Raw genomic sequence first — 26,022 nt, forward strand, 5'->3', positions numbered from 1 at the left:
GTCTGTTCTCCTTTTCAGGGTATTTTATTAAGTTGCTGTTTCATACATAAAGAAAAGTTTTTTGGCCTGTACACTTGTCTGCTTGCATTTTATTTACTGCATCATGTAGCCTACCAGAAGATGTGTCTCCTTACAAGCTTGCTTGACATATGCTAGGACACTGGTGCTACAACAACATTACCTCATTAATACAACATTACATTACAAACAATACATGGAATAAAACATCCAGCCCTCTTTGTATCAGGACCAAGGGTCAAATAGACTTTTTCAAGGGCTTTTAACTTTCATTTTTTCATACCCAGGGCCTGTTCAAAATACAAGCAAACTGACCAGGTACCAGGACTCAGGGAGAGCTCAGAGGCTTCCGAGTTCTGTGAACATGGTAGCTAAACAGTGTAAGGGTGATCCTCTTCATACCATCTGAAAAGGTAGAGTTAAAAAAAAATTAAAGGTGCAAAGGCTGAATCATAAGGCAAGTCCTCAAAGAGACCATGCTAAGGTTCTTGATTGTAGTGCCTCTAGTCCTTGAATGCTTGAGTTTGCATTTCTGCTAATATTCTTGTAACATAGAGGGGGATTGTGCCTGCAGTTTTCCAGACTGAAAAGCAAGTAAACACTTTTCATTCTGTTTCGTTATGTAAACCCCTGAAGGTTATCTCCAGAGATCACATCTTTCATGCTGCCCCACCAACCTTTGCCACTCGAGCAAGTACAGTAGTTGTGAGATATCATCTGGAACGTGGCTCAGCGTCACCGGGATACTCACTGGCACAGGTTTCAGATGCTTGGTGAGAGAGCTGATTCTCATCCCTATCTGCACCTGGAGGCCCCCCCCCGAGCATATTTTTTGCACATCTCTTTCTCATCTCTTCCAGTTTTCACCACCAAGGCCTGCAGCATCCAGGGATAATTGAATCTTTCAGCATTCAGGATTCTGTTTTACATTTCAAACTTATTTTGCCTTATGTACAACACATTTCTTTCCAATTAAAACCATGTTTATTTTTGTGATGATTTCCCAGAATCACAGAATGTTTAGATGGAAGAGACCTCCAAGATCATTCAGTCCAACCTTTGTCTAGCACCATAGTCAGCTAGCACACCACGTCCTTAAGGACCAGGTCCAAATGCCTTTTCAATGCCCCCAGGGATGGTGACTCCACCACTGTCCTGGGCAGGCCATCCCAATGCCTGACAACCCTCTCATTTCCATCAAGCTATGCACAGCTCTGTTCACTCTGCATGTCCCCTCACACTATTTCACACCGTATCACACCTGTCTCACCCTTCTCTGTCCCTGCGTGGCATTGCAGAGCTCTGGGAGGCAGGTAGGACAACAAACACCTGTGACCACAGAGGTCCAAGCAGGCATTTGCAGCTCATCTCTCCAGGAATCTGTCACTGGTTGCTATAGTGATAAACAAGTTGGCTTATTAGGAAAAGGAACAAAGCGCTAGAGAAAATTATTTCAAAATGGCCTATGTGCAGTCTCGTTCTTCACTGTCAGCTGAGGCAGCTGGTTTCTTGTTTCTGGAACAGCACAGACCCATATACATAACTTCAGCAAGCCCAGCCTGGTCTCCACAGCCTGTGTTTTCTGACACACAATATCCTGCATGCTAGTGTGGGGGGTCCTTCATGTCTGAGTTGGATGATTAAATCTCATGGGATTCCCATAACTGGGTAGTGTAGGAAAATGTGCTCTCCTGGAGAAAGTTAGGTGATCTAATGAGGCCGAAAGAAGTCTAAAGGAGCAGAAGAGAACAGAAGAAATCATGCTTCTGCAGCATCCTCCACTGCTGCTTCCATTTTTTTTTTCCCTTTCTTTGCCCCTTCCTGATGCCAAGATCCCTCCATGCAGACACTTAGGGTGGCAGCCTGTGCCTGTCAGATGGCAGAACATTACTTTCTCTGTAGGACACTTGGCTTAAGCATCAGTCATTTGGGCCTCCACTAATTCATTTCAATGAGTCCTCATTTGAATCCCTAGATACATAGCAACTTCACCATGTGCCCTTGAGTATGCAGAAGGCAGTCAATGTACTTTGATACTACTGTGAGATGCCCCCTTTTTGGCTAACCAGACATTTTGATCGATTGAGTGATGCCAAAAGGTGTAAATTCAATCAGTAGAAACTATAATGCATATATTTAAATTAGACAGGCTAGCCTTTTGCCTGCTATGATACTAAGTATCTGGTTTTGCCCATCACAGAAACTAGGCTGATGAGCCACCTTTGCGTGCCAGAGCTAATTACCCATTTGCAGTTATCACCAGTCACTGCTGTTAAAAGAAAACCATGAAAAAGTCCAAAGAAATGAACCACCTTTAAGCTTAATCTATTCAATTACAGCCATGTGAAACAGGAACCATTTCTCTGCAGTGTTTTATCCACTAGTTATAAATAATTGCACATTTTTATGTTTATCCAACTGGTTTTGCTTCTGCTACCCGTAGGACTGTAATAGTTCTATCAGCCACAGAACCTACCAAACAATCAATTTTAATAGCTTTTTTTTCCAAATGCTATCTACAACTCTGACCGTCTTTCCAGTATCTGAAAAAGAACAGTTTGTAATGTTGTGCCCTGGCTTGAGAAAATCCTGGTGTTCTGAAACTAAAGGGGAAATTCAAACAGAGCAAGCAAAAGGCTGAGGCAGTTTGTCTAGCCCTGGGCATGTCCATCTGAGAGGCTGGATGGGTAGGGAGGGTCGCAGCAGAAGCTTCTAGATGGAGCTGCCTGATGGGTGGGTGAGGGAGTGAAAAGCAAAAGGAACTGGGTTGTTTTAGAGAAAGTGGAAAAGCACATGCAGATGGCACAGCTATAGCAACTCTGCCACCATGCCTATCCTTCTCTACAGATGTTGATAAGACTGAAACCAGTAAAGAAGAAAGAAACCAAGGCACACAATTGCTGGCTAGCATTACAGCCCCTTACAACTGCATCCAGACATCACAAGGTAAAGAGTCTGCCTTGTGCTCTGAGTTGCAAAAGCCTCTGTGTCCTGTAGGGAATGCTCCCAGGGCTGAGATATCTTTTGTCCATCTATGCATGTGCACCCTTACACACACATGGACACACCACTTCTAGCACTGTGTGAAGCATTCCCCTGCCACAGCCAGGCATCTTCTGCTGGTAAGAAGTGCACAAAAGTGAAATGGAAGTAGTTTTGTTTTTTTTTTTAAACAAATGAAAAATCAGGTGCCAAGTCCTGACACATCTCTGACAGAAATCTTTGGAGAATGGTGGCAGCAATCAGCAATAGCGTAATAGGTGAGCCAAGCAATAAACTACTGCAAACAAACAATTCTGGACCAGATCCTGAAGAGAAATGCCTTCCCACACACCCTGATACAATCCAGAATATGCACTGTACTGCATATTGTGTGTGAAACCATAGGAATAGCCTGAGTCACAGAATGATTGGTACCATCCATCACAAGTTAGAAACTTGTCCTTTGTTTCCAAGTTGCACCTGAGGCCTCAAATCAAATGTGACAATTTTTATAATAACCAGTGCTAAGGTCTTTGGTAGAATAAACTATCTCTGTAGCCAGTTTGTCCCCACAAATGGAGTGGTTACTTGACTGAGTTTCTCTGGTTGTCAAAGGAAGAACATTTTGCTTTGCTTATCAAGAAACAATAATTTAATAAATAACATTTGGCTTGTATGTTGTGCCTTCATTATCTTTTACTTTACTAAGAAAACCTACACCTAAAGCTGAGAGAATATGCTGCTCCATCATTTGATATTACCTCTGATGTACCTGGCCCATCACCTCTGAGTCACTTCTGTGGCACCTGAAAACATGTTACAATGGCTCTGGGGTAAAAATATAGTTATTGTGATTCATTATCATGCAACCAAGTGTCTCATATTGTTACATTATAGACCTTGCACATAGAAGTTAGCAAGTGTACAGAAACATGTAGTTATCAGCTTTCAGGAGTACAGTTCAAGAGATGGAAGAACACCAAATGTCTCATAGCCACAAACTATTGATGAAATTATGATGAAATTGATGAAAAATAATATAAAGATGAAAATAATATTTTTATAGGTTTTTAGGGTCCTGACATGGTATCATATAACATCTAGAAGGGACTAGCTTTGAAATAAATTTTAAAAAAAACTACTGATTTTCAAATGAGAACAAGCAATAGCTTCTTGGCATGTTGTTTTGATATGTTTGCATTATTTGAACAAATTGTCTCTGTAAATAGGATTGTGCTGTAAAATGAGAAAACAATGGTATGTTCAGGCATCAGACAGAGATGGTGTTTGGATGATTGTCCTCTTGATAAACTGCATCAGCACAAAATGTCTAGCTAGAATTTCATGTCCAAGATGTTTTTGATTTGGATGTATCAAACTATTTATGCTTGCTGCATTCCTCCATATTATTTCATTAATCACACAACAACCCTTCTACTCCTTCACTAAACACGCTAACTCTGATCAGCTCTCTGTTACACAGATGTTTCCTCATTTAGATGTTCAGTGCCTGGTCATGTGTCGCCCTCACTTTCACATGGATTTCAGCTTACATCACTTCAATGTCCTTTCTATGTGTGAGCCCTCTGGGTTACTATGTCCTTTTGAATAACAAATTGATTGCAGATAGATATGAATGACAGGCATGGTGCCCACATTATCTGCATTCGTTATACACATGCAAATGTGAAGGATGCATAGAAAACAGAAGCAAAAAGAGCAGTTTAAGCCAAGGAGGTTGGTGTGAAGACACGAACAACTTCAACCTGCTCTGGGTATTCCTACCAAGAAGTCGACATATCAGTCTGTAAGATGGTGAGACAGCCATTTGAGCTATAAGGGTAAAAGTTTTAATCAGAGAATAATGGAGAACTCAGTACTTTGTAAATACTAATGAAGTGCCTCTGTGTTTTTAGGTAACATAGAGTTTTAAAAGCATAGTTTAAGAGGTTAGAAAGTGTTAATTTATGAGAGTAGAGAATGATGAAAAATGCATCTGAAGTTTCCCTGGTAGGAAAGGGTTAGTTGGAGGCTTTACATTGTGCATTTCGTGCGAATTGCAGCACCTGATGAATGCCTTTTTCGCAAAGTAAAGACAGGTGTATTATAATGAAATTCTCATATACGAATGCTTTTTAAAAGAAGATCTCAAGTCCGTCTGATCTACAAGGAAGCAGCGCGCCAGAGAAGAGGGGGGAACGCGGTTCAGAGGAGCGCAGGAGGCAGAGGGCAGTGAGTGCTGAGCACACCGCGGACCCGGTGCCTCCATCGAGGGGCGGCAGAAACTGACAGCCACCGAGGAGAAACGAGGGGAACCGCACAAAACGGCCGCTTTATTCACTTCTTACTTCTGCGGAGCTCGAAAATGTTCCTGTTAAAAAAAAAAAAAATACAAAAATCCAACACACCCAAACAAAACAAACAACAAAAATGAAGCGAGCGGCTGCCCGCCGCTACGAGGGGTGAGGACTCCGAGGCTCATCCCCTCCGCGGCGGGGCTCCGGGGTCTCCCCCAGCCCGTCGGGTGGCCGTCGCTGCCCCGAGGGAAAGGCGTCCCGGCCGCCGGCCGAAGTTCAGAGCCCCCAGCCGAGGGAAGCAACCTCCCGCCACCACCCCCCGAGGGCGCAAAGCGCGGAGCTCCGCGAACCGCCGCCGCCCCCTTCCCGCGGCGCCTGGGGGAGGCAGCCGGAGCGGGGCGGGGCGGGAGCCCCCCCAGCTCCCGCCCGCGGGGACCCACCCTCCGCCTCCCCGCCCTCCCTCTGCTCCCCGCCCCCGCACACTGCCAGAACCGCTCGGGGAAGCGGAGGAGAAGCAGCGTCTCCCCAGAGCCCCCCACCGAGCCCCGTCCGCGACGGCGCGGCATCCCTCTCCCGGCGATGCTGAGTGAGGAGGAAGAAGGGCGGCCGCTCGCGGAATAGAGGCGCAGCGGGAGCGGGGCCAGGCACCTGCCCCGCCGGGCTCCCGCAGGGGCACCGCCGGGGGACCCGACCCGACCCGCCCCGACCCGACCCGCCGGCGGCCCCCTGCGCCCGCAGGAGGGCACTCCGCCCTCCGCCCCGCGGGGGAGCGCGGTCGGGCGAAGGGGCAGCCCCGCCGCCCCCCTCCGCTATGCGCTGAGCGCCGCCGCCGCGCCCGTCCATGGGGCGGCGCTGAGGGGCGGTGCGGCGCGGCGGGAGGGCGCCGGGGGCAGGATGAAGTCCCTACTCTTCAGCCGCTTCCTCCTGCTGCTGCCCTGGGTGCTCATCGTCATCATCGTGCTGGACATCGACAGCAGCCGGGCGCCGCTGCCAGCCCTGGCCCCCCGCGGCGGCGGGGGTAGCGGGGGGGGCCGACCTGCGGCGGGGCGACCGCCCTCCCCGCGGCGTCCCGAGGCGGTGCTGCCCACCATCTATGCCATCACGCCCACCTACAGCCGCCCGGTGCAGAAGGCCGAGCTCACCCGCCTGGCCAACACCTTCCGGCAGGTGGCGCGGCTCCACTGGATCCTGGTGGAGGACGCGGCGGCGCGGAGCGAGCTGGTGAGCCGCTTCGTGGCGGGTGCCGGCCTGCCCTGCACTCACCTCCACGTCCCCACGCCCCGACGCTACAAGCGGCCGGGGCTGCCCCGCGCTACCGAGCAGCGCAACGCCGGCCTGGCCTGGCTGCGGCAGCGGCACCAGCACCTGCCGCCCCCCCAGCCCGGGGTGCTCTTCTTCGCCGACGACGACAACACCTACAGTCTGGAGCTCTTCCAGGAGGTGCGTGCGGGGCGGGGGGCGTGCGCCGGGCCGCGACCCTCCGCCGCCGGCCTCCTCTCAGGCTCCCGCCGCTTTCCGCCCTCTCCTCGTCACCCCTCAGGTGTCTGCTTCGCCTCCCCTCGGGCACCCGCCGTTTTCCGCTTCTCCTTGCTTCCCCTCAGGCGCACGCCGTTCCTGCCTCTCCTCCTCTCCCCTCAAGCACCTGCTATCCTCCGCCTTGCCTCCCCTCAGGTCCCCGCACTCGCCCGCCTCTCCTCGCGTCCTCTCTCCCCTCGGGCACCTCCGTTTCCCGCACGCCTCTTCGTGCCTCCCTCCCCTCAGGTGCCCACAGTTCCTCCCTCTCTTCGTCCCCTTATGAGCCCGCCGCTGCCTGTCGCGGCTCGCTGCTCGGGGCTTTGCGGCGCCCTCGGTGTCCCTTACCCCAAAACCCGGCCACGGATCAGCGGAACCTCATTCCCGGCACTTTGCAGCGCCCCGTCTCTCGCCCGGGATCCGCGCTGCCTGCCTCTGCCCACCCCTCTCGAGTTTAACACTCCCTTGTCCCACCCCACCGCACTCCCCCTAACTTTTTTTTTCTTTCTTTCTTTTCAATGCTTTTTTTCTCGTTTTCCTGCCGAGGCAGGCAAGTTTAAGGTTTTATATAAGGGATCCTGTGTTCGTGTTAAAAACGGGATGAAAGGCGCTCTTCGGTACCCATTTACACATTTTCCAGGCTGCGTCTCTCTCTCTGTGGGGCAAACTCGCGTCACGAGTCGCCATCCTTCACAGTTTGGTTTTTTCCTTGTTATTGGTGCAAATAAATTAATCCAGAGCTGGCTCCTTTACGTGGAGTTGCCCAGTCTTTTTGAAGCCTTTGCTCTTAAAAGCAGCAAATCGTTTGTGTAATGACTAAAGACCCTTTCAGGAGTCTCTTTTGTCAAGGAACCTGTTTTTGTCTTTATTGCAGCCCCTTGGCGAAGGGCTTTGCTGCTTTCCGGTGGGAATTGGCAAGAGCTCGGGTGAGAGGGTATCCAGCTTGCTTTCTGGGCTCCCTCTGGCAGGAAGGAGGGGTGTTTAATAAGTGGACAAAAAACAGCAGAAGAAAAATCATGTACATCTTTTGTGACAGCTTGGAGGAGTAACCTTGGCAGGAAAACGAAGGAGGGAAATGGAAAAGTAGATTATCAGCAGATAGGGAATGTACAGGGCTTCAGACAAATTGGTGTCAGTGACTTTTGCTGTTGGGCAGTATTCAGTGGTGTGTACCCACATTCTGCAGTTTGGAAGCATTGTGCTTCCTCAGATGCTTTGCTGTCAGTAGGTTGAAGTGAATGTGCTACACAGAAACGTGAAGCACATGAAATTCCCTAGGGCAAGTTATTTTATAAACACGTTTGTTTTTGTGTAGCTTTGTAATGCATCCTCTTCCATTTTCAATATGTGTGCAGGTGCAGGGTCCTGGTTCAGCAGGGATGCCCTAATTCCATTGCCCGTTCAGCATTCAGGATCAAAGCTGCTAACTTGAGGACCTTTCCCTGGAGGCTAAACCTTTGTTTTAATTGATTTTCTTAAAATCTCCTAGCTGTGTTTTGCACATTGTGATGCAGAGTAATTCCTACCTACTGATCTTCGGTGTGATGGGAGTGTTCACCTCTGTTCCAGGATATAAAACGAATCTAATTCAATATTAGGAAGTCTGTAAATTGATACAGAAAATATACTTCACCAAATGAGTAGTGAGGGGAAAGAAAGATATTGGGAGACAATTTTTTTTTGTTTCCCAAGTAAAACTGTAGGAACTAGCTATAGAAATAGTATTGGCAGGCATGCCACTTCAGTGACCCACAGCTGCTGAAAAAAGGCTGACTCGGGTTTATTTTTTCATAATTTTGTGTATTATTCTTCTAATTGCTATGAAAGGTAAAACAAAAAGGTACAAATTACCTCTTTGATCAGCTCAGCAATGCAGGAAACCAAGAGGACAGATCTGTCTGAAGGGTTAACCTTGAAAATTGCAAGCATGACTCCAGTCTGTGTTTCCTTCTGCTAACAAGAATGGTAACTTCAGCATGCAGAGACATAGTCCTGAGGCTTGTATGTCACCAGGGTTCAGCTGCTGGGGAAGACGTGTTTATTCTGAGCTCTGTGTTTGCAGGCAAACATGTTTGTTTCAATTATCACTGCAAGTTCCCATGACTATTTCCTGGGGTCACTAATGAGCTGTATGTAGGGTCTCTGGGACCCTACTGGTAGTAACACGGGCAGTGCCTTGTTGAATTGGCAGAGTTAATGGGATATGCTTTGCCAACAGGATGTGCCTTTATGATGAGTGGGAGGTTGTGTTTGGAGACAGCCAGTAGTCTTTTTAGTTAAGAGGGGTGGTTTTTTTTTTCAGTTTGTTACTCTGCCAGGAACAATTCTCCAGACCTGCAGTTGTGAAATCCCAAAGGAGATCTGATGAACTGCAGTCTGCTCACTGAGAAGGGGAGTATAAATGTAGAGACAGGAGATCTGAATTCTGTTCCTACCACCATCCTGTGCTAGCTGGGTGACCTTCAGCATGTCACTGATGCAGTCCTGGAGACATGTGGGTCCCAAACTGCCGTGTGTGCTAGCATCTGCTCACAAGCAGTTATGTGCATTTGCTGGCTTATGAAATAGAACTATAGTTTAGGTTGGAAGAAGCCTTTAAAAGTTATCTAGTCCAACTCTCCTGCAGTGAGCAGGGACAAATTCAACTAAATCAGATAGCTCAGAGCCCTGTCCAGCCTGGCCTTGAATGTTTCTGGGGATGGGTTATCTATAAACCTCTCTGGGCAACCTGTTCCACTGTTTGGCCACCCTCATCGTAAAGAATTTCTCCATTATATCTGGTCTAAGTTTACCTTCTTTTAGTTTAAAATCAGCACCCCTTGTCCTATCACAACAGTCCCTGCTAAGAATATTGTCCCCATCTTACTTAAAAGCCCCCTTTAAGTGTTGGAAAGCCACAATAAGGTCTCCTCACAGTCTTCTGCTGGCTAAACAACCCCAACTCTCTCAGCCTGTCTGCACAGGCTGCTCCAGCTCTCTGATCTTTATGGCCCTCCCCTGGATTCATGTCAACAGCTCCATGTCCTTCCTGTGTTGGGGGCTGGACATAGTGCTCTAGGTAGGCTCTCACAAGAGTAGAGTAAAAGGGGAGAGTCTTCTCCCTGGACCTGCTGTTCATGCTTCTTTTGGTGCAGACCAGGACATAGTTGGCTTTCTGGGGTGCTAGCACGCTGTCAGCTCACATCCAGCTTTTCCTCCACCAGGACCACCAACTCCTTTTCTGCGAGGCTGCTCTCAAACCCTTCATCCCCAAGCCTGTATTGTTACCAGGATTTGCCCTGACACAGGTGCAGGACCTTGCACTTGACCTTGTTGAACCTTTGAAGTTCACATGGGCCCAGTTCTTGAGCTTGTCCAGGTACCTCTGGATGGCATCCCATCCCTCAGGCTTCTCAACTGCACCACTCAGCTTGGTGTAATCTGCCAATAGTAGGTCTGGCTTCTTTGTAATGGCTTTCTTCTGGGTCAAAGTTGGTTGCAGTAACAGCAGTGAGGACTTGGGGGATGGGTGGGAAGCAGTGCCAGTTAGGACTGTAAAACCAAAACGAGAGAAGCACTGACATTAGAGATGTGTTTTCTTCAGAGGTCAAAAAAGCATTGCAGAAGACATGCCAGCAAACTGCACTTCAACAAAGGATTGTGTTCAGGGCAGCTTCTTTGCTGTGGGTTTCCCTAGTGCCCTCACAGAAGATGGAGCCTTTTTAACAAAGCAAAATTGGCAAAGGCTTTGCTGTGAGTAGAGGTGTATAAACTGCAAGGGCATGATCAAAAAGGAGTGTGCTTTGACATGAGATACTCTGGGATACTTCTGAGAGCTTTTGATGGGGAAATTCTAATCTCTGTCCAAAGTACTTCTGTCTGGAGCTAATAGGAATGAGTACCTTACATTTGATGTGGAGTGAGCTGGGCCCAATAGGCCTGAGTAAAATATGTTTTATGGAAATAAGGGGGAAAAAAACCCAAACAACTTAGCTTATAGTAGTGTTTTGCTGGAAAATGTCACCATCTGTAATCCTTGGGTTAAAAAGACAGGCTGAAGGAGCTGGGGTTGTTCAACCTGGAGAAAAGAAGACTCTGGGGAGACCTAATACCAACCTTCCAGTATCTGAAAGGCTCTTAGAGGAAGGCTGGAGATGGACTGTTGGCAAGGGCCTGTAGTGATAGGACTTCTTTACACAGAGGGTGATCAGGCATTGGAATGGGCTGCCCAGGGAGGTGGTGGATTCTCCCTTCCTGGAGGTTTTTAAGAAGAGACTGATGTGGCACTCAGTGCCATGGTCTGGTAACCACAGTGGTAGTGGATTAAGGATTGGACTTGATGATCTCAGAGGTCCTTTCCAAACTGACTGATTCTATGATTCTATGACTAGGGGCAATGGCTTTAAATTAGAGAAGAGTAGATTTAGATTGGGTGTGAGGAAGAAGTTCTCTGCCATGATGGCAGTGGAAAAATGGAACAAGTTGTACAGGGGGGTAGTTGAGGCCTCATCCCTGGAGATATTCAAGGTGAGGTTTGATGAGGCTCTGAGCAACCTGATCTAGTTGAGGATGTCCCTGCTTACTGGAAGGAGGATGGACTAGATGACCTTTAGAGGTCCCTTCCAACCTGAATTATTCTATGATTCTATTTATTGTTGTCTTTTTCCCAAAGGTGTGTGATGTCATGGGAGTGTATAGATTATTAGACTGGCAAAACTATGTCCTCAAAGTCAAACTGGGCAAGATCTAAGGAGGTTTAGTTGTAACTTCTAGAATAAGGTGGAGAACTTAGATTGTCTTGCTGCTGCTACAGTGATCATATATATTGGTTTAGCTGACTGTTTCATTAGAAAAGACTCACCTTCCCTGGAAAGGCTTCAGGGTAAGGACCAATTGGTTCAGTGACTGTGAGATTCTTTTGGAGTATTGAGTGGAGCTGTAGCAATGATGGGAGAAATATTTCCAGAAGTGAAGGTGTGGTTTTAAGTTATTCCCAACTCTTGCCACTTGAGAGCATAATGGTAGTCAAATGAAAAATCATGTTTTCACTACAGTGCTGGCATATTGTATTTTGTCATTTATTATTTTGGAATTCAGACCTCAAAAATAAGTATTTTTCTGCTCATGTATGATCAGTTCACCAGGACTGAGGTGAGGTGTCCATCTGCATCTCTTTATCAAAAAAACTTGCAGTCTGCTTTCTCATATCTTTTGTCAGGTGAACATCAGCCTTGGTTCATAGCAAAGCCACTGGGAGGCCTGAAGTCTCAACTACTGTGCTTGAAATGCTTTTCAGCTGTTTCTACACAAATCATCATAACTTCTGGTTTTTACTATAGGCCTTTTTTTTTTTTTTCTGGAGTGTCTCTGTTATAATTTCTGTTGTATTTGTGCTTCATCTTCCTGAATGCAAATTATTGTAACATTGTGACCAACACCTAGCAACTGACAATGTCATTTTTAGATTTCTAGAAAGAAAACCTTAGATAAGCCTGGCATTTCACTTTCATAGAGTGGTCTTAAAGCCAAGGTTAGCTGACGTACTGGAAAACAAAGATACTCAAAGCTAGTTAAGTTCCACTTCCCTTGACTCTGTACATTCTTTCTCATCCCTTTCTGTAGTTGAAGTAGTTGGCAAAGGCCACCACTTCCTTGGTCTATGTATGGATATGTATGCATGTAGGAGGAGTTAGGGTTGGAGGTCTGCTCTGCTGTTGATTGCACAGAGTCCCCTGAACCCTTTGAGGGTCAGCAGTGAGCTGCTTAGGGGGTACTAAAAACAGGAGTCAAGGTCTTCAGCATGTGTGAGAAAGGGAGATGGCTGTGTTCAGAAATACAAGGGTTTTTTAGAGATTCCTGTCTAGATGGTGTCTGTACCCACGCTATAAGGTGTTTTTTCTGAACACAGCCTGGCAGCAGTGAGTTCAAAGTAAATCACAGCACAGATTGTCATATCTAAGGAAAAAAAATCTGACACTTTTATGTCATAGATTAGTAGGTATCCATCTTGCCCAAAGGGTTGGAGACCAGAATTCAACTTGCTGCAGCTGTTGCCTGCACAAGAATCCCCTGACCATGATTGTAGAACTGAAGCTGGAAAAGGAGGTAGGGAGAAGAAGCAGCCCAAAAAAGTGGACTCAACTTCTCCTGAAGTTGAGTTAATCTTTACAGGTAACTTGAGGTACACCTAGCAATAGAGAAGATTAAGAATTTGATCAGTAAAGAGGACAGTCAGGTGGATTGCTCTTTGCAGGAGTAACTTAAATATCAAATTAAAGAAAAGTTCCCTGATATTTTGAAGGTTGCTTATATGGTAGCTTAAATTGCACAAGCATTCTCAAATCAGCCAGACTGGAACATAGATTCATGCAGAACAGAAGGAGAACAGGAAATGTTTTGTCTTATCTAATGGACATGACCTTCTCATTGAAGGTAGGGGCTGTCCAACTCAGGTGGTTTTCATACTAGCACTGCATAGGACAAGTTGTGTGAATGATTCAGGCTAAAACCATTTTCTGTGCCTCTGCCCTTCACTCTCCCAAAAGGTATGTATGAAGGTAGCAGGCATTGTAGTGGCTGTTAATAGCTTGTAGTCTGAAAAAGAAATTGTTCCTGTTAAATATAGAACAGAAATACTTGCATGCATTGCATGTCACACAGGCTTCAGTTTTTCTGTGATCATCTTCATAAAATATTTTGAGAGAAACTCCAAAAGGACACTACAGAAGAGGCAGATATTTACTGTTTAGACCAGCTTTGCCTAGGGAAGGGTTAGTACTCCTTCAGTAACTTTTACATAGCTGTCCTAATCATTCTACACTATTAAACTAACTCCTGTGTATTTTTAATAGATAGATTTATACAAAATATTTACAGGTGGTGTAAGTGAACCCGTTTATCTTTGAAAACATGGAGGGTTTTTTGTTGAATCTCTTGGAGCTAGTTGGAAAAATCAAATTTTTGCTCTTGTCATAAAAATAACCTTCAGTAGTCTAGACAGAATTAAATATTAGTGAGCTGTCATTAGTTATTTTCTTCACAGTAAAAAAAAATCTAAATATGAGTTAGCAGTGCATTAAATACCTTTCTAGTATGTAAATTATTTAAGAATACATGACAGATTTTAAATGCACACTGACATTCCTCTTGCATCTAGAGCTGTAATACCTAAACTAAAGAGGTTTGGATTAGAAAAGACTGGTAGACAAACAATGAAATAGCTTAGAAATGAGAGGAAACAGTGGCAAAAAGCAATTTGAGACAGATTTATCTAAGTGAGGGACTCTGGATTACAAGGTACCAAGCACTTTGAGAACAAAATTTTTTTTTCTTTTTACCTGTGAAACTGATGCTGTTTCTACAAAATCGGTTGTGAACAGTCATCTGCTTTTCAGAGGAACAGTGAGCACAACCTAGTAGAATAACAGAAAGCAAGATGGGAAAAATAATTGGTAAGTAGAAGGGCCAAGAAGAGCCATGAATGGCAAATGTTTTGGAAGACTTCCTAATGCAGAGAAATTGGTTCCTGACTGCTTTAGTTAAATTTAGTACAGTTTTCTTCTGCAGGGAAGAAATATTGACATTTGTGCCCAAGGATGCTGGCGTATTTTAGAAGCATTAATCATGTATCCAATATGTAAAATGTTGCTTGAGAGAATGGGGAATTAATTTGTCCTCCCTCTGCAGAGTAGATTGGGTATGAATCAGCAGAGGAGGTTTAAGGCAGATGGTTGGAAAAAGCTTTGTAATCGTGAGAATGGTGAAGCACTAAATCGGATCGCTTGTGAGGGTCGCAGAGCAGGTTAGAGATATGATTGGCAGGTTGGTGTTTGTTTGTTCTTATTTGTAGACCTTTCCTCCAAGTTTTCCCATGGAGAAGTCCTGTTTACTGTCATTTACTGACAACTAGCTTGCTTTTTGACGTTACTGTCCTCTGAGCATCACAGTCCCTGGAGCACAGAAACCACTGGCACAGATTTTCTGTGACTCACTGCCTCCTTTGAAGTAGCTGTAAGTAGGGGCAGAAGCTCCATGTAATGCCTCAGTAAACAGGCATAGCACCGTGGCAGCTGAGCTGTCTCTCTGGCTTGTAGTGCAGTCACATAAGTTTTGTTGCAGCAGAATTAGGCTTTAAATGACTTGTGAGTAATGCAGGATGCCTGCCTGAGAACTGATAGGGAACCTGGCTGTGCTCCTGCTTTAACCCATAACATTTTTCCCTGTGGAAGAGTCATAGTGAAGGAGGTCTAGATCCAATCTCTGGTAATAATAAATTGGAATTTTGTATCAAAATCTGATTGAGTCTCACTTGGGGGGTGGGTGTAGAGTAGAGGGCAAGTCTGGGTGATAACCTGTAGCCTGAGCAGTACAGGTCAAATTACAGGAGCTGAAATGAGAAAGAAAAAGAGCATACTATGTGTGGTAGCCAGATTGAATTTACTGAGATCTTTGAATCCCAAATAGAAACTCATTGCTGCAAAAAAACACTGGGGTGTTTGTTCCAGCCTGGAAGCCTTTTCACTGTAGGAAGTATGGCTGTGTTTCCTTCTGTCTGTCATTTGCCTTCATTCCCCTTGGGCTTTCATATTTTGTTATTGGCTTGGTATCTTCCCTATCCATCAGTCAAGTGCATCTCATTAAGCAGCTTTTCTTGATTGACTAATGAGATGCTATTTTTGGCAATGCTTTTATCATTATCTCTTTTATTGCTTGGCTACATTTTCTGCATTTTCACTTGATAATCTCTCATGCTTCCTCTGTTGCTACTGCATTTACTCTTGTGGGACCATCACCTCTCTGGGCTTTCTTTGGTTACTGGGATTTTTGTTACTCCTCAGTCCTCTTGTTCCCTTGCCCACTCCTTCCTAGCTGCATCTTCCCTGCTTCATTCAGGTTTGTTCTGCCAGCTTACAAAATCATTTTCTCCTCTTCCCCAGCCAGTCCATCACTCTCCTCCTATGCCTAAGCCCCACTTTTGGATAATCTAAAACCAAATAGAAGACAATAGTAGTTCCAGAGAGAGACTCATCCTAGCTTGAAAGAGCTGGCTGAACCAGGCAGGAGGAACTCCACCAGTAGGTTCCTGTCTCTGGTCATTAGCTGTGGAAGTCTAACTGGACCAGCCCTGATGCCCAACTTACAGGTTGTTATGATGAATGCCATTCATGTAAGCTACTAGGATTTAAAATACTGAGTATTAAACCAGCATATGCTATTAGACACTAAAAGGACAGATAGGAGAGTAATTTAGGAAGCTGTTTGCAAGTTACAGGAATTTGGCAGTTGTTTAACCCACAGCAAGAAAACTACTTAGAATTAACCTGGTTTTGAATGACCTTTTTGTGTCCCAATGATTAGCAGCATCAAATTTCAGATACAGGCTGGCCTTTTAATCCACCTAATAGCTTTCTCCCCATTGTTCATAAATACAGCCTTAACACATCAGTATGTTAAAATGCAGTAATGCTGTTCCCAGAAGATTAGAAGAAATATTTCTACTTTCATCTGCCTAGCATATCCTGAGGCTGCAAGGTATTTCAGAATTAGCATAAATACCAGTTTAGATGTGCTTTTTCAGTTTGTATTTAAGGGGATTGCTGTATTATTGACACCTGCTTATTTTATTCTCAACAAATGTAACCTGTGAGAATAAAAAAGTGTAACCCAAGGACAAAATGAAGAGTGCTGTAACACGTTACTCACTTCCTTCTGATGTGCAGTGACTTTACTGACTCAACTCACAGACAGCAAGATGGATCCAAGACTGTAATAATTAGAATTTCTTCCATCACTTCATGCTGGTTTCATAAGATGGGTGAGATGCTTGCTGTTGACAAGTTTGCCCTGTGCATCGTGTGTGTTTTAAGTATTAATGTCACTCGGTCTGGTTCTGCTAGCCTGTTGACCCAAATCACAAGTCCTGTGTGATTTGGCTCATTTTGCAGTGCAGCTGCCCAGATGCTGACTGGGGGAAAAGGCAGGGTGTGGGGGTGGGTTGACCCTCCTGCACTTCAAGTGTGCCTGTCCTGGTCTGGTGGCATTCTGTGTTTACTGTGGGTACAGGTAGCTGGCACAGGGTAGCTGAAATGCTGTCAGTCAGTACACTGGTAATTTGTTCAGGTACCCTCCACAAGGTATCAGCAGCAACACAAAAACATGAGCATCTCTGTTTGCCCTGTGGTTGATGCTGCTGTAGCACAGTAATGGGGTGTAATGGGGCTTGATGGTGCTCTTGGAGACTTGCTAGAAAGTTGCCTGTGCAGACAAGCCCAACAGGACGATGCCCAGAGTCCAGGTCTGTTGTGTTTGGATGTTGATCTAAACACATTGTTAGAAAAATTCGTGAAATGGCTGTATCATTAAAACCAGACCTAAATGATCTTCCTGAGAAGGTTTTAACTGATTTCCATATCCAAATAAGTTAATTCCTAACTCTGCGTTTCCTAGATGGAGGTGTGGGAAGGATTGGAAGAAGAATCTTGAGCAGGAAGAACACTTACAGACAACCATGTTTAACAGTAACCTGGGGAGAGATTCATGGCAGTATCTCACTGGAAATAGTGGTTTTGATAGAATCCTCATTGAGATAAATCCTTTTTTGCAAATCATATATATCTTTTGTTCTTATACAGTATGGGCTGCTGCTGCTGAATGAGATGGTCTGATTTGCTGCAACAGTTAATATTTTGGGAGTGAGAAAATTTTGCTAAACAAATATAAAGATATCCAAAGAATCAGAGGGAGGGAAGGTGCACACCTTTCTTCCATGTGCACATACATATTTGTGGATTTTTCAATATATTTTTTATGCCTTCCCTGTGTGGAAGTTCTCCTAAGGATCTGGTAGTGTTTCTACCTTAGAAATGTGAAGCAGAGTGACGTGATGTCTTTGTTTTATTCTAGTGCATCTCCTGGGAGTTCTAGATGGTATGCATGATAAATCTTTCACCTTGGCAGAAAGAGAGGGAAGTGTTTAATATTTAACCAAGGTTGTTTTTTACTTCAGTATCTATCTATAGGGGACTGCTGTTACAAATATGCAAAACTGTTTGGTTTCTGTTAAGAGGAGTGCTTAGAAGGAGAAAGGAATAACCTTTCCCTCAGGAATATGCCTTAACTACCCTCGAAGATAAGAGATTGTTTTAAAAATTGATCAAATTAAGCCCATCTTCCACTGCAACAGTTTAATACTTGCTTAAATAGGACCATAGTGACTGTTGAATCAGTGTGGTTAAATTGTGCTGTGTCCATGCACTCGTCTTCTCAGGTTCTCACACCAGACTGTCAGTGATTTTCCCACGGGGAACAGTGCATCAGCTTCATGTCATGTTATCTCCTGTTTACCAAAGAAAATCATCTACTAACCAGTGAACTGAATTCCAGTCATGCACGCTTATCACTAAAGAAAGAATAATTTTTTAGTATCTATAGATTCCTTGAGGTTAGACGAGGATTCCATTTCCAGAATTACATTTAGTTACACATACACCATGGGGAAAAACTCATGCTTTCTGTCCTGCTCAGAAACTTAGTAGAGTTTTTAGAGACATGTAGAAGTTAAAAAGGCTTAAACCAAATTTAACCCTTTTTTTTTTTTTTTTTTTTTTATGAGCCTTTAATAGATCTGAGCCATGTCTATTGTACAAATCTGATATGTTACAGGTAGAAGAGTTCTGCATTGCACTTTTCTGCACTTGGCGTATTTGCTTTTTTTATAAAAAATAATGTAAAATAGGATATTTGCAGTAGCATTGAGATGTCTGCAGGGTGGAGAGGTGGAGATTTTGCAGAAAATGAGTGGATGCATGGAGCTTTCCTATGCTTACTCTGTTGGGCTGAAATCTGTAAGTTAGAAATGCTTTTGACCACTGATTCTTGATGATGAATGTGTAGGCTTTCCACCAAGAGTTACAGGAAAATCCTGCCAGGAGGACACCCGTGCAGTCTCTCATGCTCTGCCTGTCTCATGCTCTGCCTGTCTCTCACACTGTGCCTGTCTCTCATGCTCTGCCTGTCTCTCGCACTGTGCCACTGTGCCTGTCTCTCACACTGTGCCTGTCTCTCACACTCTGCCTGTCTCTCACACTCTGCCTGTCTCTCACACTCTGCCTGTCTCTCACACTCTGCCTGTCTCTCGCAGATGCGCACAACCCGCAAGGTCTCGGTGTGGCCCGTGGGACTGGTGGGAGGGCGGCGGTATGAGCGCCCGGTCGTGGAAAATGGCAAAGTTGTTGGCTGGTACACTGGCTGGAGAGCTGACAGGCCCTTTGCTATTGACATGGCAGGTAAGTACCACGTTTCATGAGAAGTGAATGTTTCTTGAAGCTGTTCTGACATTTTTTTATGAGTGGGGCAGAAACGGATGTCCCAATTAAAGCAGCTTTTAAAACTTCTGAAGGGCAGCTGCTGTACGTAGTCCTTTAGCACTAAATATCCTGGAAATTGTAGCTTACACACCTCATCTAAATAAGTTGTTTCTCGGTGATATCTGAATGTACTTTTACTTTTTTTAATTTGATGCAGCAACTTGGCTTTTTGTGTTGTACAAATTGCTTGTCTGAAACAAGTCAATTGGAAATTAATTCATCTGATTAATTTTTGGAAGGATACCCTGCCTTTTGTTGTGTCATCAGTCTATCCCAGGCAGTCTGTGATGCTACACACTTGGGAAAAGGTAGCTGGAAGCTGCCTGGCAGAAAAGGAGCTGTGGGTGCTGGATGACAGCAGCTGAATTTGAGCCATCAGTGTGCCCAGGTGGCCAAGAAGGCCAAGAGCTTGTGTCAGAAGCTGTGGCCAGTGGGAGTAATGAAGTGACCATTGTCATACCCTGTACTTTGCATTGGTGAGGCAGCACCTCAAATACTGCATTCAGTTTGAGGCCCTTCACTACAAGAAAGACATTGAGGTGTTGGAGTGAGTCTGAGGAACGGCAGTGACGCTGATGAAGGGTCTGGAGGACAAATCTCACAAGGATTGGCTGTCACACCTGGGGTGGTTTAGTCTGGACAAAAGGAGGCTGAGGGCAGACCTTACTGCTCTCTACAATCACCTGAAAGGAGACTGTAGGTCTGTGAGTTGGGGATTGATCTCTTCTCCTAAGTAACAAGTGGTAAGACAAGAGGAAGTGGCTTCAAGTTGCACCAGGGCAAGTTTAGATTGGATATTAGGAAAAACTTATTCACTGAGTAAGTGAGTAAGTGTCAAGCACTGGATCAGGGTGCCCAGGGAACTGCTTGAGTCACCATCCCTGGAGGTATTTGAAGACATGTAGATGTGGTGCACAGGGACATGGTGTGTCAGTGGACTTGGCAATCTTAAAGGCCCATCCAGAACTGTTCTTTGACTGTATAAATGCAGACTCTTCTTGGACCTCATGTTGTAAAATGCTATTGTGAAATGATTTGATTTTTACTGGTTATTTGAAATGAAGGTGATAACTGTAGATAGTTTGAAACAATGGGCTTAGGGGAAAAAATTGCTCCACAGTTATAACCTAGTAGGTGAAGGCAGAAAAGCTTCAGAATCGATCTAATCCACCTTCTGATGTGAAGTTAGCACAGCAGGTAGCTCTGTCTACTTGTTAGTCCATGCTTAAACACTTTTATATATATTCACAACTGCTACATGAATCACTACTGTGCAGAAGTCAGATTTCTGATGTGGCAGCAGCTGGTTTCCCAGCAAATGGTACATTTGCACTTAAGTATATTCTGCATTCAAGAATAGAGGGAAGGGGAAAAGTAGGGATACAAGGGCAAGAATCAGGTAGAAATAGCCAGCTGTTCTCTTTTTTCTGAAACCCTTACATCTGGGGAGTGGGAAAAGGAAAGTGCCTTCTTGTCTCAACAGGGTATTCTTTTAGGAATTCAAATGTTTGGTGAAAGATACAACTGGTTAAAAAGTAACAGGAGAACTACTTGTTGTTAATACCTCATAGGCAGAAACATCAAGGGGTGAATTTTTCTGCAATGTAGGAGCATTTCAAGTTAATAGTATCATCTGGCATGAAAATAAATACTTGAGCATCCAGGTAGAGGAATTAACCAGGAAAGAACAAGGTAACTCAATCCCTCAGCTGTTGAGGACTTACTATAAGGATGATAGTGTGGTTCATAATTAATTTGCAACAGGCAAAAAGCCATTATACAGCATTCACCAAGGGACTCTTGGCCTAGACATGGAAAGTTCCTAAGTCATTGTTTACACTTTGCAGTTGCTGTCTGAAACACTGGCATGAAGCAAAAGCATCTCCATTAGGAACACAGTCTGCATGTACATTTATCAGTCACAGATGGGAGAGTTATGGAGACAAAGATACAAGCATTGGGCATATAGGAAGTTACTGCAGATCCACAAAGAGTTAACTGCTTTGTGAGAGAACTGTTACTAGTCTTCAAAAAATAGCTGAAGATATTACATTTTTAATTTCAGCAGGGAGGGAAATGGATGCTGTGTAGACTGGTAGAAAACTGTTAAGTTTGCATCCTTATTTCCCTCAGGAATATGGTGGAAGAGCACAAACGGAACAGAACCTCTAAATCCAGAACTGCACAGGCATCCCAACAGGTGCAGTCCCTCACCTCCCAACATGACCTCGGGCACCTGGTGGACTTGCTACCAAGCCTGTATCCATGCTGTAGTACAAGACTGGCACTCCTCCTTCTGCTGGCACCAAATACATAAGCAACTGAGGTTATACCATAAAGAAGATGAAGGCTCTCTTTTTAAAACATTACCATGAAAAAAAAAAAAAAGTATATATTAAGCTGCCTGACCATATACAGCAGTTTAAAAATAGTGTCCTGATTCCAAGGGCATGGGTAAGCAGGCTCTCTTTGGTTTACAGAGCTATCTTTTTGTAGTGTTTTCCACAAAAATTCAGTCATGAGGCTGGGTGTGAAAAGGAGGACTTGAAAAGGTTTGCGACTACTGATTTAACTTGTGGAGGAAGCAGAACTTGTGAACTTGTTCAGAGGAAGCACATCCTTACTCCTAAACACATAAACTTATTATTTTAGACTTCAAGATACAGGGCTAAATTCAAATCTGCTCCAAGTGCAGGTGGGTCCTGCTGATTTCATTGGGATCAGCTCAAAGACCCCAGCTGGCCAACTTCCCCAGAGTCTTTGAAATGTAGTCACACGCAGCTGTCCCATCAGAACAGTAAGGACTGATTACTTCTTTTGGGAACTTTGTGTTTGACACTGCTATTCTTCAATGCTAAATTGCAGTCAGGAAAGAGTAGCTGTTTCCTATGGGGCATTTTGTCTAGCAGTCAAGATAACTTATGAACTAGTTCTTCTGTTTTTAAAGTTCTGCCTCAGTTTTAACTGGAGGTGGGTTCTAGAGTTTGAGACAGGCTTCCTTACCCTCAGGGAAGGAAAGGGACAGAGAAATTGTGTGCTGTAAGCAAAAGTAACACTGATTCTGAGGTAGGCACCAGGTTACTTATTTTATGTCTGATTTCTATTAAAGTGATGATCTTTGTGATTTACTTCTGGCTTGTTCCCAGTGCCAGAGTTTTTTGACCACCCATGAGAACGTTAGACTGTGATTTTCCTACTGTTAGGATAGCTCAAGGAAAACAGATTCATGCTTTACATTCTTCCTTCAGTCACAGAGATTAATCTATGCCTGTGAATCACTGGGGCAGAATTTGGACTTTTGGTCTAGAGCTCACCCACTGAGCCCTTCCTCTGCTGGGATCTGAGCAACCATTTTTTAAAATCTTTTTAATTTTGCCACATCATGAAGTTTTTAGTACATTTCGTCTTTCTTATGGTTCCTTGAGAAAAAAGCTAGTCTGCTAATGACACTGCAAAACATGGCAGTGTCATACTGCCAAAAGCACATTTTGTCTCATTGTGAAAAAGCTACTGCTGGAAGGCAGAAGTAGGAAAGATTTTAAGTGAGTGGCTATGGCAGACACCAAACCACCCAAGAAAAAAAACCAACAAACCACCCCTCTGCAGAAGGGTAACAACTATTCTAGATGTTGCTGAATTTCAAGTAGAGAACTTCTTTCATGGTAAATTGTCACCAAGTGCCTTTGTTCTGATTTGCAAAAATTCCTGGCTTACTGCAACCCAAACCCTGCGACTACACAGGGAGAAGCTTTTAAGAGCCCACATTCAATGAGCCTTCAACTGTATGGAAACCACTGCATCTGTTTCCACATCAGCTCTGTGAGCATTGGCTTTCATACATTCTGGAAATGATCACCACTCTGTTCCTAGCTTGCCTTCTCCTACTATCCTATCTAGAGCCTTCAAGAAGCAAAGGCATTAATCACAGCAACAAAATCTTTAAAGACTGTCTCAGTGTAACTGGCTGAAGAAAAATGGTTCTGTCTTTGAATGCAACCATTGATCTAACACAAGTCAAGGTGGGAATTAGCAGAAACAGCTTCTGTCCTGGTTTGGGCCAGGATAAAGGTGATTTTCTGTCTTGTACTTTTGCTTTCAGCTAAGTTTCCTGTAAGCAGTTGCACTTGCTGAAATTAACAGCAAGTTTCTCAGACAGTGTGTGTTTCTAGGACTGATAACACTTGATGTTTATAGTTACTGCTAGAGACTGGTGTGCAGAGCCAAGGACACTTGCTCAGCTCTGAAGAAAACATAAAGAGGTCCCACCTGCATCCCTCCTTTCGGGAGGAACGGACAAGATAGATGCCAGAATTGACCAAACAGAGTATTCCATCCCATATACGTCATCCTCAGTATAAATTTGAGGGATCACGAGGGCCAAGCCAGATTTCCTGCCTCCAGCTTTTGGCTGCCTGCCCTTCCTGCCTTTCCTGCTTCCTTTCCTTCACCTCGGCACCCTGGAAGGATCCCCTCCGTTCGTCTGCCCGTGGTCCTGATCCATGCCAGCCCTTATCTGTGTGTTCCTGCCTCCAGTTCCCAACTGCTGCTGACTCCAGGAGTCCAGCCTGGACTTTCCCAGGGCTGCCCTGCAGCCTCAGTGGTGACATGAGAGCTATTGGGGGAAAGGGGGGAGGAATGTGGTATCCATTTTCTTGTATATTTGTATATATTTATTAATTTTTCCTATTTATCATTACTGTTTCATTAAAGTTGTGTAGTTTAGTTTCCAACCCATAAGTCTCTCTCCCTTGTTCTCTCTCCTTTCTTATCAGGGAGGAGAGAGAGATTAATAGAGAGCGTCTGTTACTCGGTTTAATTGCCGGGCCAGTGTTAAACTGTGACAGCTTCCATATAAAAAAGCACAGATGTAATCTTTGTCCTGTCTTCCAGGTATCTGGTGCTTCAACAAATTTGTTCTTACCTGGCTGGCTCTTCAGCGAATTAGATTTAATTTACAGCCTTGCATTAAACATAAAAAAAACCCAGAATACCTCTTCACACTTCAGCTAGGATATCATCACATGGCATTTCACTTCATCTTAAGCCAAATATGGCCTTGTAGGAATAATGATCAAGTAAAAGAATTATATGCGTGTGGCGCTCTTCTGTTTTGCCAGGCTAGGGAAAGTAATCCCAGATTAATCCCCGTTTGAGGATAGAATTTAAAGTCAGTGTCTTTTCATCTGTTACCACAGGATCATTATTTACTGAGACAAATAACTAATGCCAGTCTGGTCAAAACCTGTGCCTCCTCCTTTCTTTTTCCTGTCAAAATGATCTGTGATAAATCAACTGAAAGTTGTCACTAGGAAGTAGATTTCCCTCAAGTCCATCCAAAGTCTATCTACATAAATACAAAATGGCATACCTGTGAAATTAAAGAAGTTATAAAGCAGAACTGAACAGCTAGAGAGCCAAGGAGATTTAAGTCTCCTTGAATTATTTTGGCTCTTCAAGCTGCTGCTCTATTGGAGTCTTCTAAGAAACAAAGGCTGCATCTCCACTGATCAAGGAAGTTCTCAGTCCAGTCAGCACACGGTAGTAGATGTCCTTGCCACTCAGTTTAGTAATGGGACTTCCATTTGATGCTTGAAAACAAGTGGAATTTTTGATAGCACCCTCAGATGGGTGTTTGGAGCAGCGTGGCATAAAGGGCACGTTACACACAGGGGAACAGCACATCTGAAGATCTGTGTGTAGGAGAAATCCATCCTCAGAACTGACTCAATTTTTTCTTCAAGAGCAGTGCCAGCTTTGCAACAGATAACCTGGGAAGAACTTAACATATGAGTAAGTAGGGGCTATGGGGGCCATGCTGAGACACAAAAAGATAAGTAGCAGAAAATGTCTCTTCTGCTTAGAATGGATTCCCTTTCCACTCTAAAAATTAGGCCACTACACTAATTTTAGTGTTTACTTCATTTTTTCCTTCATGGATGACCAGCTTGGATCTTAAAAATTAATTTTCTTTTTAAAAGAAGCAGCAGCTTCTTTTAGCAGAGCTGGTCAGGGCTCCAACAACGGCAACCTTGCAAAGCATATGATTTTCTGAGGGGTAAAGGGATGGAGTCTAAAATATCAGCTACACTAAAGGTCAGTTGCACCAAAAATCTATATTGTTTGTTCTAATTGAGAGGGAAAAACCAACAGCTCAACAAACCAAAGCAAGCCCAACCCATAACCAAAAATACTGAGCAATTTGTTCATTAGTGGCATGTCTAGAGTGATCTTTCAGGGTGCACAAAGCTGGCTGTAGGCACTGCAGCTCCCTCTTGCTGAGGGACTTTTAAATATTCACCCTGGGGTCTTCACAAGTGCTTCCACTTGGATCCAGACAGCACTGGGATGAACCCCACCTTCTGCTCCCTCACAGCCAGGAAGCAGCAGCCTGTAGCCTGCTGAAGACAAATCTTTACCTGGGAAGAAGAGGCCAAACCTCTGATCTTTTCCCTGGCACAGCTTGCCTAAATCCAGCAGCTGCAGCAGGGAACATCTGGATCCCACCACTGCTGCAGTCTGCAGAGCAGGAGCAAAGCTGAACAGCACAGAGCAAGGACAGGCTACAGCTTCCACCTCCTGGAAGTTTCTTATTCCTGGGAGTGCAACAAAACCAAGACCATATCACACTTTCTGCTGTCTTCTTGTGCTTTCTGGTGCTAAAAGCAAGAGTACAATAAGTTATTTCAGTGTGCCTTCTTTACATGTGGTGTAGTAAAAAAGAGAGACAAATGTATATCCCATTAGAGAAAGTTATATTTCCTTAAAAACAGGAAAAATTTAATTCTGGCTTCAGAATTAAATGTTCTTGCAGTTTTCCAGAGCAGATGTCAAAACTGTTACTGCTTTTGTTATAAAGGGACAGCTGGAAC

The 26,022-nt window shown here is 44.4% G+C and overlaps 1 protein-coding gene and 1 long non-coding RNA gene across 2 annotated transcripts in view; one reads left to right on the forward strand and one right to left on the reverse strand.

Annotated features, from left to right (window-relative positions):
- LOC139795082 (uncharacterized) lies at positions 1–6,527 on the reverse strand. The gene is made up of 2 exons (XR_011725376.1): positions 6,440–6,527; positions 1–601 (listed from the first exon to the last, which is right to left on the reverse strand). It is a non-coding gene; the product is annotated as an uncharacterized lncRNA (long non-coding RNA).
- The window catches only part of B3GAT2 (beta-1,3-glucuronyltransferase 2), a 23,070-nt gene continuing 2,843 nt past the window's right edge, over positions 5,796–26,022 (forward strand). The window contains exons 1-2 of the mRNA XM_071741591.1: positions 5,796–6,737; positions 18,928–19,072. Coding sequence (XP_071597692.1) covers positions 6,192–6,737; positions 18,928–19,072 — 691 coding nt within the window. The 5' untranslated portion in view covers positions 5,796–6,191. The remainder of the gene's footprint in view (positions 6,738–18,927; positions 19,073–26,022) is intronic.

Source organism: Heliangelus exortis, chromosome 3, assembly GCF_036169615.1.
Source record: "Heliangelus exortis chromosome 3, bHelExo1.hap1, whole genome shotgun sequence".
NCBI classification, from domain to species: Eukaryota; Metazoa; Chordata; class Aves; order Apodiformes; family Trochilidae; genus Heliangelus; species Heliangelus exortis.